Here is a 16,100-nt window from a genome sequence, read left to right as displayed (position 1 = left end):
TAGCAGCATGATCCCCCTCAGAACAAAATAATTGTTCTGGGAAAAACTGCGCGCGCGTGCGCGCGTGTGTGTGTGTGTGTGTGTGTGTGTGTGTGTGTGTGCACGTGCACACACACACACATTTATATATTGAATCCTGTCCTTATTTAAACAAATTAGCAGGGCTTGCTATTTAAGGACAACTACTGGTAATTTTTTCTAAAGAAAAAAAATCAGCTTACTGTTTGTCCTAAACCTAACCTTTATTGGTTGGGGAGTCATTTATATTAATATTATAAATGTGAAATGATCTTTGTTCCCAGTATGATTCTGCTTTTCCAACTGTGACAACAGGGTGTTCAATAGCAACCAGATTCAGAACAGGAAAAACTAATTTTCTGTTTTCTTTTTTGTTAGCTAAATAATTATTTTATTTAGTTAGCATGGGACTCTTGCTGAAAAGAACAAACTCAGGAAAGTATATATTGATAGTCTAGTTTTCAGGGAGAATAATCAATTTTCACTAAAAAACTAGGCAGTGAATTTACATGAAGCAATAGAAAAGAAAGTAATGTGTCAAGGGCAAGTTAGAACTTTAAGGGTTGAGTCTTTAAGACATTTGAAAGTGTAATTCTCTAGAACATCCTGAAGATTCTTTGGGAAAGTAGGGCAGACAATAACTTCATATATAATCTACTTTAATCTTGAGCCCAGGTTAGTTATTATCCCTATTTTGCATATTATTCCCCATCTACTACCAACATCAGGAATTTATTAAAGGTTTTGCTAGCAAACTTTGGGTGAGATTGTTGAGTATATCCTTATTCAAGACAGGTTGGGCTAAATGGCCTTTAAAGTCCCTTCCAGATCTGAGTTTCCTTGATTTTCTTCAGATAAGGAGGGCCACAAGGTTGTGACTTGAGCTTGATCACATAGAGAATAAGAGAGGTTTGAATTTTAAGTACAGAATTCCTTCAGAGATCAGAAGATATACCATAGTTTATATCACACCTAAGTTGTTGTGGTTGCCAGAAAGGATCACAAGGTCATAGATATAGAACTAAAAGAAAGAGATCTCAGGTCATTAAATGCCCCCCCCCCCCATTTTTTTTACAGTTGAAGAAGCTGAGACCAAGAGAGAAAAAATAATTTGTCTGAAGTCATACAAATTTCAGAACTGGGATGTAAACCCAGGGTTTTTGGTTCCAAAAGCCTTTTCCATTAGATCTGATGATGATTATTTATGATGATATGAAATCAAAAAGCAAGTTGAATGTATTGGAGAACTACTTCCAGCTTGCTCTTAAGTGTGAATTGAATCAGTCTGCCTTTATTGAACAGAGACCCCCATTGCTGCAGATCTTTAGGGATGCCATCAGCATATCTGGTATTATTCCTAAATTATAGCCATAGTGTGCTATAGTGAATAAAGCAGTAGGAGTGGAATCAGAAAACTTGGGTTCAAGTCCTGCCTCATTTACTTCCTAGTTGTGTAACTCTGGGCAAAAAACTTAACTTCTCTTTCTGCCTCACGTGACACCCTGAGACCTAACTACTGAATGATGCTGTTTTCATTGAGGCAATCTCTGTACTGTGTTCTCATGCTGGTGAATTCATATTCTTAAAGCAGATTAGCATTTATAATAATGTACATGATTTTATGCAAAGAGTTCATCTCCATCTACAAGTTTTCTCATAGCCCTGTGTTAGGCACAAGCTAAGCACAGGGTTATAGAAGACAAAATTGAAATAGTCCATACCCTTACATCATGATTATTTGGATGCATGTCTTCTTTTCCTTACTATTAGAATATATTTATTATGGTCAAGGACCGGTTTTTATCTTTATATCATTAGTATTTAATAAGTATTTGTTTCACTGAATTTCTTTAAACAATTTTTTAAAAATTTACTTCCACCTGGGCCAATCATTTGGGATCGTCTTTCCAGTCTTCAATATTACTTAGCCATTTAGTACTTCATTAGAACTATTCAGGAGACATTCTAAAATGGGGGACATCTTAACAGGGGCTATCAGAGAGGAAAATAGAATTCCCTTATATTTAAGCTCAGCAGAAAATACATCTCTTCTTCTCTTTCAAACGTTCAATAACTCATACTCAAATGCCCCAATGCTTCTATGATCTCACTGATATGAATATTCTCTCCTAGAATACAGCTTGTGACCTAGTCATGTCTCTAATGTTCTTGACTATGTCTTCCCATACATTTGCAGCAGGAGGTCCTCTCAATTGGGCATCAAGAGGATACTGGAGAATATACAGGCTGTTTGATTATTCCTTTCTCTTTTCTTTTTCACTCATACATTTCTTTCTTTTTTAAAAATTTTATTTATTTAAGGCAATGGGGTTAAGTGACTTGCCCAAGGTCACACAGCTAGGCATTTAAGTGTCTGAGGTCACATTTGAACTTAGGTCCTCCTCACTCCAGGGTTGGAGCTCTATCCACTGTGCCACCTAGCTGCTCTTCATACATTTCATTTTTTTCCATACATTTGTTTAATGACATCTTTTATTTTGGTTCTTCTTTGAATTCTTTGTATATAATGTGTAGCCTTCTCATGTCCATTATAGTGTTGTTGTTTTTTCCTTTGTTGGTAAGAAACACAATAACAAATAATTTGCTTCTCAGGCAAATCTTCCCAGGCTTTTCTGCTTAAGGCATTTTTGGGGGGGGGGGGTGGAAATCTAGAGAAGGGTTAAGGTGGGGTTTTTTTTGTTTCAGAACTGATCCAATGGAACTTTATGCTGTTTGAATTTCATTGATGTCTGATAACTTGCTTTTGCTTATAACACTGAATGAGTATCCTGTCAAAGTTCTTGAGCTTTCCTATCCTTGTGCATTTTAAAAAGTTCTCATCCTGTTCCTCTTTCCCTCTTGACATCATTAGCTTGGAATTTGTTTTTTGTCTTAGTGCTATCTAATCTCTTTCTCCTTGATATTACTTTATATTTTATTTTTTCTGAAATTATTTAAGAATTACTCATATTTATCTTTGAAAATAGTTTGCATTATTAGGAAAATATTCTGAAGATACAGAACAATTGAATTCTTGTACCTTCTCTATTGGGATGCAGAAAAAAAAAAAGTCTGACTGCTACTGAATTTTGTCCTCTCAGCCATGTGGCATACTGCCTAGGACAGGGAAAGGATTTTGTGATTTTTAATACAGCAGATTATGTTGCATTCAATATGATGTCATTATCTTGTTTATTTGGATGCAAGGTGAAATTGATGGGTGAATTCAAATGAAATAAATTTTGCTGAATTACAGTACTTGTTCAATTATATCAAAAGTATACCGACACAAATAAACTAGAACTGAAAGCAAATATAAATAAGCTTCCTTCTGCACCAAATTTTCAAAGTAAGAGTTTTTGAGGTCAAGACAAGTTACCGCAGTGGTTACTGCAGTGGTAAATTATAAACAGTCTAGACCCAACTGTCATTTCACTGGTTCTGTCTGATCCTGCCACAATTGTTGGGAAATTGGCAGCAGTTCCGTTCTATTGTGTTTGTGTGTGTGTGTGTGTGTGTGTGTGTGTGTGTGTGTGTGTGTTGGTTTGCCATAGTATTTCTGTCTCTGTATATATATCTCACTTTCTTTCTCTATCTTTCTGTTTATCTGTCTCCCTCTTTCTCTAGTTTAAAAGAACAAAGGAAAAGTATTCAGGAAATTGGCCTAGAAGGTGGAAGAAATCTGACTACTCATTCATATATCCCAGAAAAGCAAGCCAAATTCATGGTTACCATCTGAGAATCTCTCTGCCCTCATTCATTATTTTAAAAACCATTTGTCACAATAACAGATTTCAGTGACTTACTTGTGAAACATCCTTCTCTTGAGATTGTGAAAATGGTAGAGGGCACAAATGCAGCTCCAGAGATAGTTGGGGATAACCTTTCTAGGAAGCTTATTAGATCACAAAATATTAGAGTTAGAAAGAAATCATCTGTCTTATCAATCACACTTTTAAAATTACTTTAATGAGCTAGAAAAAATTGTAACTAAATTCATGTAGAGAAACAAAATTCAAGAAAATCCAGGAATTTAATGAAAAAAGTGCAAAAGAAGGTGGCTTTAGCCTTACCAGGACAGATCTAAAATTATATTATAAAGCATCAGTCATCAAAACAGTCTGGTATTGGCTAAGAAATAGAGTGGTAGATCAGTGGAATAGATTAGTGCAAAAGTGGTGCAAAAGAGACAGCAGGAAATGATTATAGTAATCTGATGTTTAATAAACCCAAACAGTCCAGCTTCTGGGATAAGAACTCTCTCTTCATTAAAAACTGATGAAAAAATTGGAAGTTAGTATGGAAGAAACTTAGATTAGACCAACACCTCATACCCTATACCAAGATAAGATCAAAATGGATACAGGATTTAGACATTAAAAAATAATATTATAAGTAAACTAGAAGATCAAGGAGTAGTTTACCTGTCAGATCTATGAAAAGGGAAGCAGTTTGTGAGTAAGGAAGAAATGGAGAACATCACTAAAAACAAGCTAGATGATTTTGATTCCATTAAATTAAAAGGCTTTTGCACAGACAAAAACCACTGTAACCAAGATCAAAAGAAATGTAGTAAACTGGGAAACAATCTTTACAACTAGTATTTCTTTTTCTTTTTTTTTATTTTTTAGGTTTTATTTATTTATTTTTTTTTTTTTGCAAGGCAAATGGGGTTAAGTGGCTTGCCCAAGGCCACACAGCTGGATAATTATTAAGTGTCTGAGACCCGGATTTGAACTCAGGTATTCCTGACTCCAGGACTGGTACTCTATCACTGTGCCACCTAGCCGCCCCTACAACTAGTATTTTTAACAAAGGATTCATTTCTAAAATATACAGAGAACTGAGTCAAACATTTAAAAAAAAAAGCCATTCCCCAATTGACAAGTGGTCAAAGGATATGCAAAGACAATTTACAGATAAGGAGATCAAAGCAATCCATAGTCATATGAAAAATTGCTCTAAATTGTTACTTATTAGATAAATGCAAATTAAAGCAGCTCTGAGGTACCACCTCACACCTCTCAGACTGGCCAATGTGACCAGAAAGGACAATGATCATTGCTGGAAGGGTTGTGGGAAATCTGGGACATTAATACATTGTTGGTAAAGCTGTGAACTCATCCAACCTTTCTGCAGAGCAATCTGGAATTATGCCCAAAAGGCAATAAAAACGTGCATACCCTTTGATCCAGCAATATTACTAATGGGTCTACACCCTGAAGAAATCATGCAAAAGAGTAAAAACATCACTTGTACAAAAATATTCATAGCAGCCCTGTTTGTGGTAGCAAACAATTGGAAATCAAGTGAATGTCCATCAACTGGGGAATGGCTGAACAAAATGTGGTATATGTTATGGAACACTATTGTTCTATTAGAAACCAAGAGCAATGGGATTTCAGAGAAGCCTGGAAAGACTTACATGAACTGATATTGAGCAAGATGAGCAGAACCAGAAGAACAGCAACATGAGGATGATGATCAACCTTAGTGGACTTGCTCATTTCATCAGTGCAATAATCAGGGACAATTTTAGAGCACTTGCAAAGGAGAATAGTATATATATATATATATATATATATATATATATATATATATATATATCCAGAGAAAGACCAAAGTCTATTACCTTCATTTTTTTTAAAAGAAGTATCTTATGTACTATGTAACTTTGCTTTCTCTAATATTTTATTTTCTCCTCAAGGAGATTATTTCTCTCCCATCACATCCAATTTCGATCAATGTATAGCATGGAAACATTGTAAAGATTATCTGGGGGTGGGTGGGGGAAAATTGTAAAATTCAAAACCTTGCAGAAAATGATGGGTAGAAACTACTATTGTATATATTTGGAAAAAAAATATTAATAAAATTTAAAAAGAAAGAGGTCATCTAGTTCAAAGGTGTACCTGAACAAGAATCTCCTCCATAATGTATCTAATGAATAGGTCACTTGACTTTTGCTTAAAGATCTGGAGGGGAAATGCACTACTTCTGGAGGCAGCCCATTCCACTTTTGGATAGTTATAATTGTTAGGAAGTTTTTCCTTATATGAAACCTAAGGTTGCTTCTCTGCAACTTTTATCAGTTGCTCTAGTTCTTTCCTCTGGACCAAGATGATTAAGTCTTTCCCAGCTTTTGTCCTCTCCCCTCTACTCTTTCCCTCTCCATGTTGAGCAACCCAAATTCTTCAACAAATCCTCAAATAAAATGGAGATTCTTTACCATCCAGATTGCCTTTCTATTTTGGGACATTTTGGATCTCTTATGTATTCTATTTTTCTATCATTTATCCTACCAAATAACATTCCCTTAACATACTATGTATCTATGTATGTGTTTTATATATATATATATATTATATTATATTATATATTATATATATATTATACATATATATATATGTGCATAGTACATATATATAATGTGTGTGTATATATATATATATATATATATATAACCCATACTTAATTCTTTCCATGCACTCTATATTGCCTTCCTTTCTTTTCCTGGTATCATAATCCAACTCTTCCTCTGTACATTGACTGTCCCCTGTATCTGAAATGTTCTCGCTTCCTACTTCTGCATGTCAGAATCCTTTCCTTCAAGATTCAGTTCATTCCCTTCAGCAAGAGACCTTTGCAGGATCCTACAACTACAAGTACCTCCTCCTAAATTCTTATTTATATCTATTTATGTACATGTTATTTTCCCCATTAGAATGTAAGCTCCTGGGGCAGTGGCGCAGTGAACAGAGCACTGGCCTTGGAGTCAGGAGGACCTGAATTCAAATTTGGCCTCAGACACTTAATAATTATCTAGCTATGTGGCCTTTTGGGCAAGCCACTTAACCCCATTGCCTTGCAAAAAATAAATAAAGAAAAAAATTAGAGAAAAGAACATAAGCTCCTTGAAGTCAAGAAATGGCTTAGTTTTCTAATTATTGTTTTGTTTTCTTGGTTTCCATAGCACTTAGCATAGTATCTGGAACTTAATATGCTAGCAAGTTCTTAATAAATGCTTGTATGTATGTGTGTATGTATATATGTATACAATTTATACTGGTTAGTTTTTTTTTAATCAGTTTCTTTATGTTAAACTCTTCCCATGTTTTTAAATTGTAAAATGTAGTTTCAGGATTCAGTAACCTATTATATTTGGTGAGTACATTCTTTTTTTGGTGTCTAATCACAGTGGAAAAATGAATCTATTGTACCTCCTATATTTTCTATAATCTTTTTTTAGTGTGAGATATCATTATTGTTTTCAACATTTGCATTTATATATTTCTTTAAGAGTTATTAAGTATTTTAATTCATCCTAAGAACAACTCTGAGTGCTAAAGTGGTTAAGGGACTTGCTAAGGATCAATCACAAGTTCTTAGGAAAACTTTTTCCTCATCTGAGGAAAACTTTTCCCCATGATGCCATGTTTATTTTATTTTAAAGGAAGAGAGGGAATTTGAAATACTTTGGTCTACTCATTTATAGTCAATGAGGAGACACTATTTCAATTTTGTAGATAAGATAACTGATGCATTAAAGAAGATTATTTATCTCCCCAAGTTCCCAAGTAGAATCTACTGAAAATTCATACTTGTGCAATATTCTTTCCACTTTCTCATATTCCTTTGTATGAGTTTATATTCTGGCTGCCATAAGGTTTGATTGCAAGACACAATTAAGTTGTTTGCTCTAAACAGAATAATAAATTAATCTTTTTCTTTCTTACCCTATATTTTTCTTAACCAACTGTGAGTGGAAGCTAATTTAGACATGCCTAAGATGGAGATATGTGAATTGTAATACACACATAAGACATTTCTCACAATTATTTTTTACTTGATGCAGTATTCCAAACTGAAATTTCTGGCTTTTGGGGGGGGGGAGGGGGGCAGGGTGTATACCTGAGATCTTTATTCTCTTTGATTACATTCCTCAAGAAGCAGATTTTGGTTTTAAGTGTTAAAAAAATTTTGGGAATTCTAAGTTTCTCAATAACTAACAAGATTTCAGTATGATATTACCTAGTTCAAGAAACAATCATTTCTGCCAAGGAATGAATGAAAAGGCGTTGATTAGGTGGTTACTACATGCTAAGAACTATTTTAGCCCTTTGGATGCAAAGGCAAAAGTGAGACAATCTCTTGAGCTTACATTCTAATGGAGAACACAACACTTAGGGAGAGTAATGACCAGGAAGTTTTTAATCTGCAGTTACAGGCATGATGAATGGAGCCACAGGTAGTAAATTATCCTACCCTTTCCAGAATCAGCATGTGATTTGATTAATCTTGTCAGAACAAGAGGTAGAAAGGGAAAAGAAATGTTCTAACTTACTCACAACACCCTCCTCTTTTCTATTCTATAAATGAAGTTTTCCATTTTCCTATGATCACTTTGATTTCAACCAGGAAACATGACTTTTGTTTTTTAAAGAGTTAGAATAGGCAGTTGGAAGATAATGCCTGATTGAAACCCTGAATGTTCCTGAATTATGTCAGATGATGTTGTAAACAAGCATCTACTACCTACTTTGAATATAGTTAATATAGTTACTGCCTAAATTATCTCACTTAAAAAATATATTTCTTATTTCTGCAGGATGCTATTTTATTTTGATCCTCCAACCTTGTGTTAGAAACATCATCCCAATTTGAAGTAACTGCATGTCTTTCAGTTTAATTTTCTGACATTAATCACCTACCTCCTGGCACAAACACAAAATAGTCTGTGACAAAGAATTTCACTGAATTGTGAATACTTTATAAACTCTTATCTGCGCACACACACACACAGAGAGAGAGAGAGAGAGAGAGAGAGAGAGATAAGAGTTTACAAAGTATTTAAGATGTACAATGAGAGATTTAGAACTGACAGGGACCTTAGAGGGTAATAGTCCAAACTCATTGTTTTATGGATGAGGAAAGTGAATATACAAATAGAATCAAATTTATAAAATAAAATAATTTTGAGAGACAGAGAGTGCTAATAACTGGGGAACAAGGAAGTGACACTTGATCTGTTGCCTTGGAGAAAGCAATTCCAGACAGCAGCCTGTGCATGACAGTCTTTGCCAAAATTCTTCTGCAGTCTTGAGTTTCTTGGCTGAATAATATGACTGACCAAAAGAGGAGAAAATATTCTTTGACATTTAATATTTACTCCTTTCTAATGGGTTCTTTATTAACAAATTTTTCTTCTCATCATAAGAATAATAGACCAGAGATTTAGTGTTATTGGGTGCCAGTGATGTCATCTAGTCTAACCCCTCATTTAACAGTTGAGGTAACTAGATCTAGAGTTTGAGGGAATTGCCCAAGATAACACTAAGGCCAGAATTTGACCTTGGACCACAAGAATCATTCATTTCAGTTGTTTTCAGTCATGTCCTACTCTGGAGTTTTCCCCTATTAGAATGTAAGTTCCTTGAAGTCAAGAAGTGGTTTGGTTTTTTTAATTGTTGAATGAAGCAATATGATATGGTACACTGGAGTGGTTTGCCATTTCCTTCTCCAAATTTTTTTACAGATGAGGAAACTGAGGCAAACAAGGTTAAGTGGCTTATCCAGGACCACCCAGCTAGTAAATGTCTGAGACCAGATTTGAACTCAGGAAGATGGAGTTTTCCTAACTTCAAACCTCGCACTATTGAACATTTTTACTGCATGGGGGTGCTTACGGATTACAGCAAAGAAGTAGCTATTGGCTGTGGTTAGGCTAATGTGGTTATTCAGATTGGAAAAGTTCCTTTGTGGGTTTAAAGGGATTTTGTTTTTACATTAAAGTCAGAGTTTCTTGAAGTGGAATGTTAAACAGCTGTCAGAACTACAAAGGAAAGTTATAGGAATAAAGTGGAGATTTAGATTTAGGATACCATTTAGTTACAAAGTTGCTGCTTTTGCAGACAAACTTGATGACACCAAGATTTTGCTGTATTTTAGAAAAAGTTTGGGGAAAGGTCCAGGATGGTCCTAAATGAACTTAGAAATTCTTTAGTTATTGACTAAAGCTGTGCCAAAAGTTGGTGAAACCCTATGATGTATCTAAAAAGTAAGACTTTGTCTCCTATTTTTCTTTTAATCTATAGAATAGAAGGGAGAGGGAAAAGACTTAATTAAGTATGTGCATTTTGAATGAATTGTTTTAAATTCTTAGACATAGCTGTATTTGAAAAAGAAGGGGAAACCCCAGAACTTATAGATTATGAACACAGAGAAACATGGGAAGCAAAGTTCTTATTTCAGGCAACTTCTTTAACTATGATTTTTTTTTGGAAGTCAATTAGGGGAAATAATTATTGAAATAAATGCAGAAAAATTTGAAAAGTATGTCTTAGCTCTTTTGCTTGGCAGAGTGCTTAGGTCATTGGAAATCTGTGCTGAGAATATATTAATTTACAAAATCCCTTGTTTTTCCTTTGTCTTCTCTCTTTTACCATCTTATGCCTATCTAGTTCCTCCCGCTTTCTGCTACAATAAGGAATTCTCCCGGTTACCTTATTTTTCTCTGCTATCTTTTAGTCATAGATCTCTCCCCTTCCCTACATTAAATTGATTTCCAAGTATTTTGGGACAAATATGTAGGTTTTTATATTTAATATTAAATTTTAGAGTATTTAGTGTTTAATGTTATTTAGAAATAATTTTTAATATTTGTCCCTAGTTGGGAAATCTTTATTTTTACTATTCATTACTGTGCAGTTTGCTTATTGCTTAAGATAAAAGGAAGATTATAAATTAGCTTAGTTCTTGCATATTTATTCAAAATACATGGTCACTTTTTTATTGGATTAAAATCAAATTAAATCTCTTCTATAACACATTAGGTGAACCTGAATAAGTCAATTACTGCTCCAAACACAAAACTGCTTTGCAACTCTTTACTGATGTGGAATATACTTATCTGTGTTTGGGCTAGAGTTTAGATTTGACTTCTTTGTAAGATCCTACTGTTAACTGTCCTTCAATTTTTTTGAACAATGACCTATCTGTAAACCATAGTCATAGAAATGCCTTTAATTTGAAGGTTTAACCAGTTTTTGCAATGATTTTTTACATCTTGGTTTTGCTAGTGAATCATTCACTAAGCATTGATTCAACACCAATTACTACCAGTTCCTGGAGAAAGTAGGGCTTCAAAGGCAAAACAATCCCTGCTCTCAGGAAGTTTGTATTCTGTTATGTATTCTTGGCAAGTTTTCTCATGTTTGGCTTTCCCTTTTTTGAATAAGAAAATTATGTTTTATAACAACTGCAGGGATATTGCAAGATTGAATCAATGCAATACATCAGGTCATATAAAGGTAAAAAATCTGTCTTTCAGGTGAATACCTTTTTATTACTATTTTAATTTCTTATGTATATTTTAGAATCATTGGAGTCAGGAGGATTTGGTATTACATTGGGCATATATTATCTCTGTGACTTTGCATTAGTAGAAACTCTTTTAATCTATAAGTTATAGAATTGCATCACTGGAGGCATTTTCCTCACTAGGAGTTTCTAACATCAATTATCTCCACCAACTAGATCCTCTCCAAGATTCCAGCTTGAGTGCTAGGATTGTAATCAGACCTAGGTTCCAGGCCTTTGACCATGGGCAGATCACTTAACCTCTCTGAGATATAGGTAATTATCTATTAAGTTATACATGGATTGTGATCGGCCTTGGTGGAGATTACTCCATGCCCTAGCTCCACCCATACACAGTTATGTTGTTATGAGGCAAAATGATATCGTACACCAAGGATTCGCCATAGAGTCAAGATTAGGGTTCCAGTCCTGCCTCTATAACCATGGGCAAATCCCTTAACTTCTCAGTGTCCCAGATGCTGAGACTTAAATATACTGGTGAATTCCTGATTTACATGGTGTAAGGAGTTTCCACACCAGAATTATGCCTGTTAATACATTACTGGAAAAATATATCTATATAAATAATGTATATCTGAATGGTAATGTAATTGAGTAGATACAGCATTTATTTAACATGATACTGATATATTAATGTTTCCCATTTTAAAGTATAATACATTTTAAAAATAATAGAATATAGAGATCAAAGGACTTTAATCTAAGTTGAGCCTCAGAGGAGATTCAGTGATTTTCTCCACAGTCACAGAAATGATAACATGTGACTAGGCTTGCACAAATCTAAAGGTTTTTTTCAAAATTATAAAGTATTAAGTTATTTATTAGTAAAAACTTTAAAAATATAGCTTCAATGATGATTTTAAGGAAAATTAGATGTATCAAGGGATCTATAATGGATAATTTTATTATTAATTTAAAAACCTCAATCATTTTTTAATAGTCTTGTGCAGTTTCCTCTGCAAATCTGATTTCTTAGTGAAAAGAAGTCTCTAAGATATTTGTTTCTTTGCGTTGTCAAAATTTCAATTTCATTTATGTGATTATCCATTTTTTGTTTTAGTATTATCTGTTCAAAGTTATTATCTACCATTAACAAAATTTTGTACCATTTTAAGTAACTACAAATCGTGTGCATTTCCAATTTTCACCTCAATTTGACAAATATCATTACCAGCTTCTATATATAGTAAATTGATCTGTTATTGTTGACTGTCTAAAGCTTTCTGGATCTGACCTCTGTCATCCAAACTTTGTGTTGTTCTCATATTGGACAGAAACTTCTATGGCTTCATCTAAGTTGCTGTTAAACAATTTGAATAGCAAAGGGACAAGAACAGGACCTTGGAGAGAAACATGCATGAGCTGGACTATTTTCTCAATTAGCATAAAAGAGATAAACTAAAGTTATTTTTTTCTTTCCAAAATGAAAAACCTTTTGTAGATTGGAATCATGGATTTAGAAGTTGAAAGTAGCTCTTAGGAATCATCCAGTCCAACCTTTGTAAAGTTTTTTTCTGTTCTTAACCTTGTTAGCATTCTGATGAAGCTCATCGATGCTTCTAAATGCATAAAATACAACTGATAGGATTGTGAAAGGAAATCAATTGTATTACAGTAAATTAAATTTTTTTTAAAAAAAGAAACACATTTAGAGAGCCTTGGTTAAGAATTCCTGCTTACACTGACCCTGGAGTTAAGAAGACCCAAGTTCAAATGCAGCCTCAGATACTTAACTGCTCTGTGTGTGTCTCCCTACTCCCCCCCACCACCAAAGAACTCCTACTAATCAGTTTTACTGAAGACTGCCTTAAGGTATTTAGGGTATTTAAGGTCTTAAGAGGGAAAGAGATTTGCCCTGAAGTCAGCAAAAAAGTAGTAGAGTTCTAGTACTCTTTCTTTAGTGTTACTACATCCAACTGAAATAACCTGAGAAGGTCCTAGAACTAATTGCAAGGTCAGAGCTAGGATCCAGATTTCCTGAATTGTATCCTTTCTGCTATTACTATATTGTCTTTAATTGAGCTTATTTAAAAAAAAAACTATTGAGTTAACTTTTTTTCAATAATGGAACATTTTAAATTGTCATAAATTGCTATTTCTTGTGACAAAAAGCAGCTTCAGTGGTGAGAAAAGATGTTAATAAGACTTATGTTGTTTTCTTCCTTAGGTGAAAGTTATGTATGTGCATCTAATGAACCATTTCGAAAAGTTGATTACACCAAGAATGTTAATCCAAATTGGTCAGTGAACATCAAGGCTGGGTCAACTCGGCCAGTGACACCATTAGGTTCTACAAAGAGTGAAGTGAAGGAAAGCAAAGATTTCATCAAGCCCAAATTGGTGACTGTGATTCGGAGTGGAGTGAAGCCCCGAAAGGCTGTGAGGATCCTGCTGAATAAAAAGACAGCCCACTCATTTGAGCAAGTCTTAACAGACATAACAGAAGCAATTAAACTAGATTCTGGTGTTGTCAAGAGGCTCTGTACACTTGATGGGAAGCAGGTAAGTGGTATTTTTTCCTATTTTTAATTTTTCAAAATTTATTTATTTTCATTCATATACACATGTATATTTTTAAGTTACAAAATTTCCTTCCACCCTCCCTTCCCCCACCTCCCCTCAGCAGCAAACAGTCAGGTTAGCATTGTGCATACATATTTTGATAAATATGTTTACAGATTAGTAATTTTCAGTATGAGGAATTAGGATTAAGGGAAGGAGATAAAGTAGAGATAATTTTATAAAATGTTCATCAGATTCTGAAAGGTTGTTTTGTGTGTGTGTGTCTTAGGTAAGTGGTATTAAGACAAAACAACATCTAATTTATTAAAAAATGTTAAGCTTGAAAAGTAAGACTTTACAGCTTTATTCCTATTTTGGTGTACATCTCAACCCAGGAGATAAGTTGGAAAATTAACTCATTCTGTTATAAAAACCTTGCCTTTTTTAATTCCTAAAAAAATTATTCTTGTTCTAGAACCTCTCTGGTTTCCCCCCCAAGAAAATAGGACAGTATTATGTGTTCATCTATACACATGTTGTTTCATAAACACCTTTTTACAGAACTTAATTGATCTGTAGGTTGCCTTCATTTTTTTTTTCATTTAAATGGCTCAAAAATAAACAAAACCTACTGAAATGATCTGCCCAGTGTCATACATTTAGTAAGGTGCAAGATCTTTTTTTTTAGAAAGCAAGGAGACAGTATTAGAAATTTGGGATGTATTCATTTCTACTCAATTTGTACATTAGATGGGCAATTATTTTTAGAGTGTTCACAGTGGGTTTTCTTCACTCCAAAAAGACATCTTCAAAGATGATTATCACTTATTCTGCCAGATTCATTGTTGGTAATCTATGTCTCAGTGAAGATAATGCATCCATATAAAATTCAGAGCAACCAAGGTGTTTGACAAGAATTTCTTGTCAAAGAGCAGAAATAAGGAAACTTTTCTTTGTAAATTGTGGTTACAATAACAAAATAAGAAGTGCAAGGAACCTATTAAAAAAACATTAGGGGCGCCTAGGTGGCACAGTGGATAAAGCACTGGCACTGGAATCAGGAGTACCTGGGTTCAAATCCGGTCTCAGACACTTAATAATTACCTAGCTGTGTGACCTTGGGCAAACCACTTAACCCCATTTGCCTTGCAAAAACCTTAAAAAAAAGGAAACATTATAGGATCAAAGGACACATATTGTGATAATATGTGAATAACTTCTGAGTTTCACCAGAATTGAATTATTGATCATCTAAAAAAAGAAAGTGATTTAAGATGAGCTTTCATTTTTATTTTAACCAAGTAGAATTCCATTAATTTATCTTGTCTTAGAAATCACGTATTTTCCAATGACCAGTTTCTTTTGTATTTACATACTGCCTTTCTTGCCTTTGCTCTCCTTACTATATTTACAACCATTTATCTATAAAAACAAGTGTTTGGCTCCAGTCCTACAAGGTAGGTTGCAATTTAGAGTACTTTTTAGAGTAACAGACCTGACAAGTTAATATATTTGTGGAACTGAATTAGTGTCTTCTGGGAGGAGATAGAGAAACAGAAGTAATTTCCTATTTTAGATTTAGTTAAGAAATGGTCTGCTTACAGACTTATAATAATGTTTAAGACATAATGATCTGTTAGTTGTTCAATGAACTTGACATTCCATTTCCCACCTCCATACCTTTGCCAAGCCTATTTCAAGAATACATTAACTCTCCTTCACCTTTTAGAATCTATTGTTTTCTTCAAGAGTCACCCACTTTCTTTAGGTGTCAACTACTAAGTTCAAAGGAAAGGAAAAACTTCATCTCCCTAATTTTTTTCCTTTTTTTGCTCTTGTTTATTCAAGTTATCTTTTATTTATCTATCTATGTATATCTTATTTCCCAATGGAATGTGTATTCCTTAAAGGCAAGGATAACTTTTAGTAGTGGAATAAGCTGGCTTCAATTCTTCAGCTGATTAAATCTAGCATAAAGGAGATCTCCTTCACCCTCCCCTCTCCCCAAATAAACAAGCATATCTTCTATAGAATTGCCAAAGAAGTAAACTCAAGTTAACTGATTTTGCTAATACACCCTGTAAGACTGTTTTATGCACCTGGACTGTGTGGGAATCAGTTCATTTACAAGCCTGCATTAATAGCTTTTTTACAATGCTGCAGCCCACAAAGAGTTTCAAGAGTGAAAAGGTTGGGGGGAG

The 16,100-nt window shown here is 34.1% G+C and overlaps 1 protein-coding gene across 6 annotated transcripts in view; it reads left to right on the top strand.

The window, feature by feature from the left end:
- The window catches only part of DCLK2 (doublecortin like kinase 2), a 208,498-nt gene that overhangs the window by 13,921 nt on the left and 178,477 nt on the right, over positions 1 to 16,100 (top strand). For all 6 annotated transcript variants that reach the window (XR_012476985.1, XR_012476984.1, XM_074229154.1 and 3 more), the window contains exon 2: positions 13,565 to 13,899. Coding sequence is in view for 4 of the 6 variants with exons in the window: in XM_074229154.1 (XP_074085255.1) it covers positions 13,565 to 13,899 (335 nt within the window). In the remaining 2 variants the exon portion in view is untranslated. The remainder of the gene's footprint in view (positions 1 to 13,564; positions 13,900 to 16,100) is intronic.

The sequence above is a fragment of the Macrotis lagotis genome, chromosome 3 (genome assembly GCF_037893015.1).
Source record: "Macrotis lagotis isolate mMagLag1 chromosome 3, bilby.v1.9.chrom.fasta, whole genome shotgun sequence".
Classification (NCBI taxonomy): domain Eukaryota; kingdom Metazoa; phylum Chordata; class Mammalia; order Peramelemorphia; family Peramelidae; genus Macrotis; species Macrotis lagotis.
This window is presented reverse-complemented; position numbering and strand designations above follow the sequence as displayed.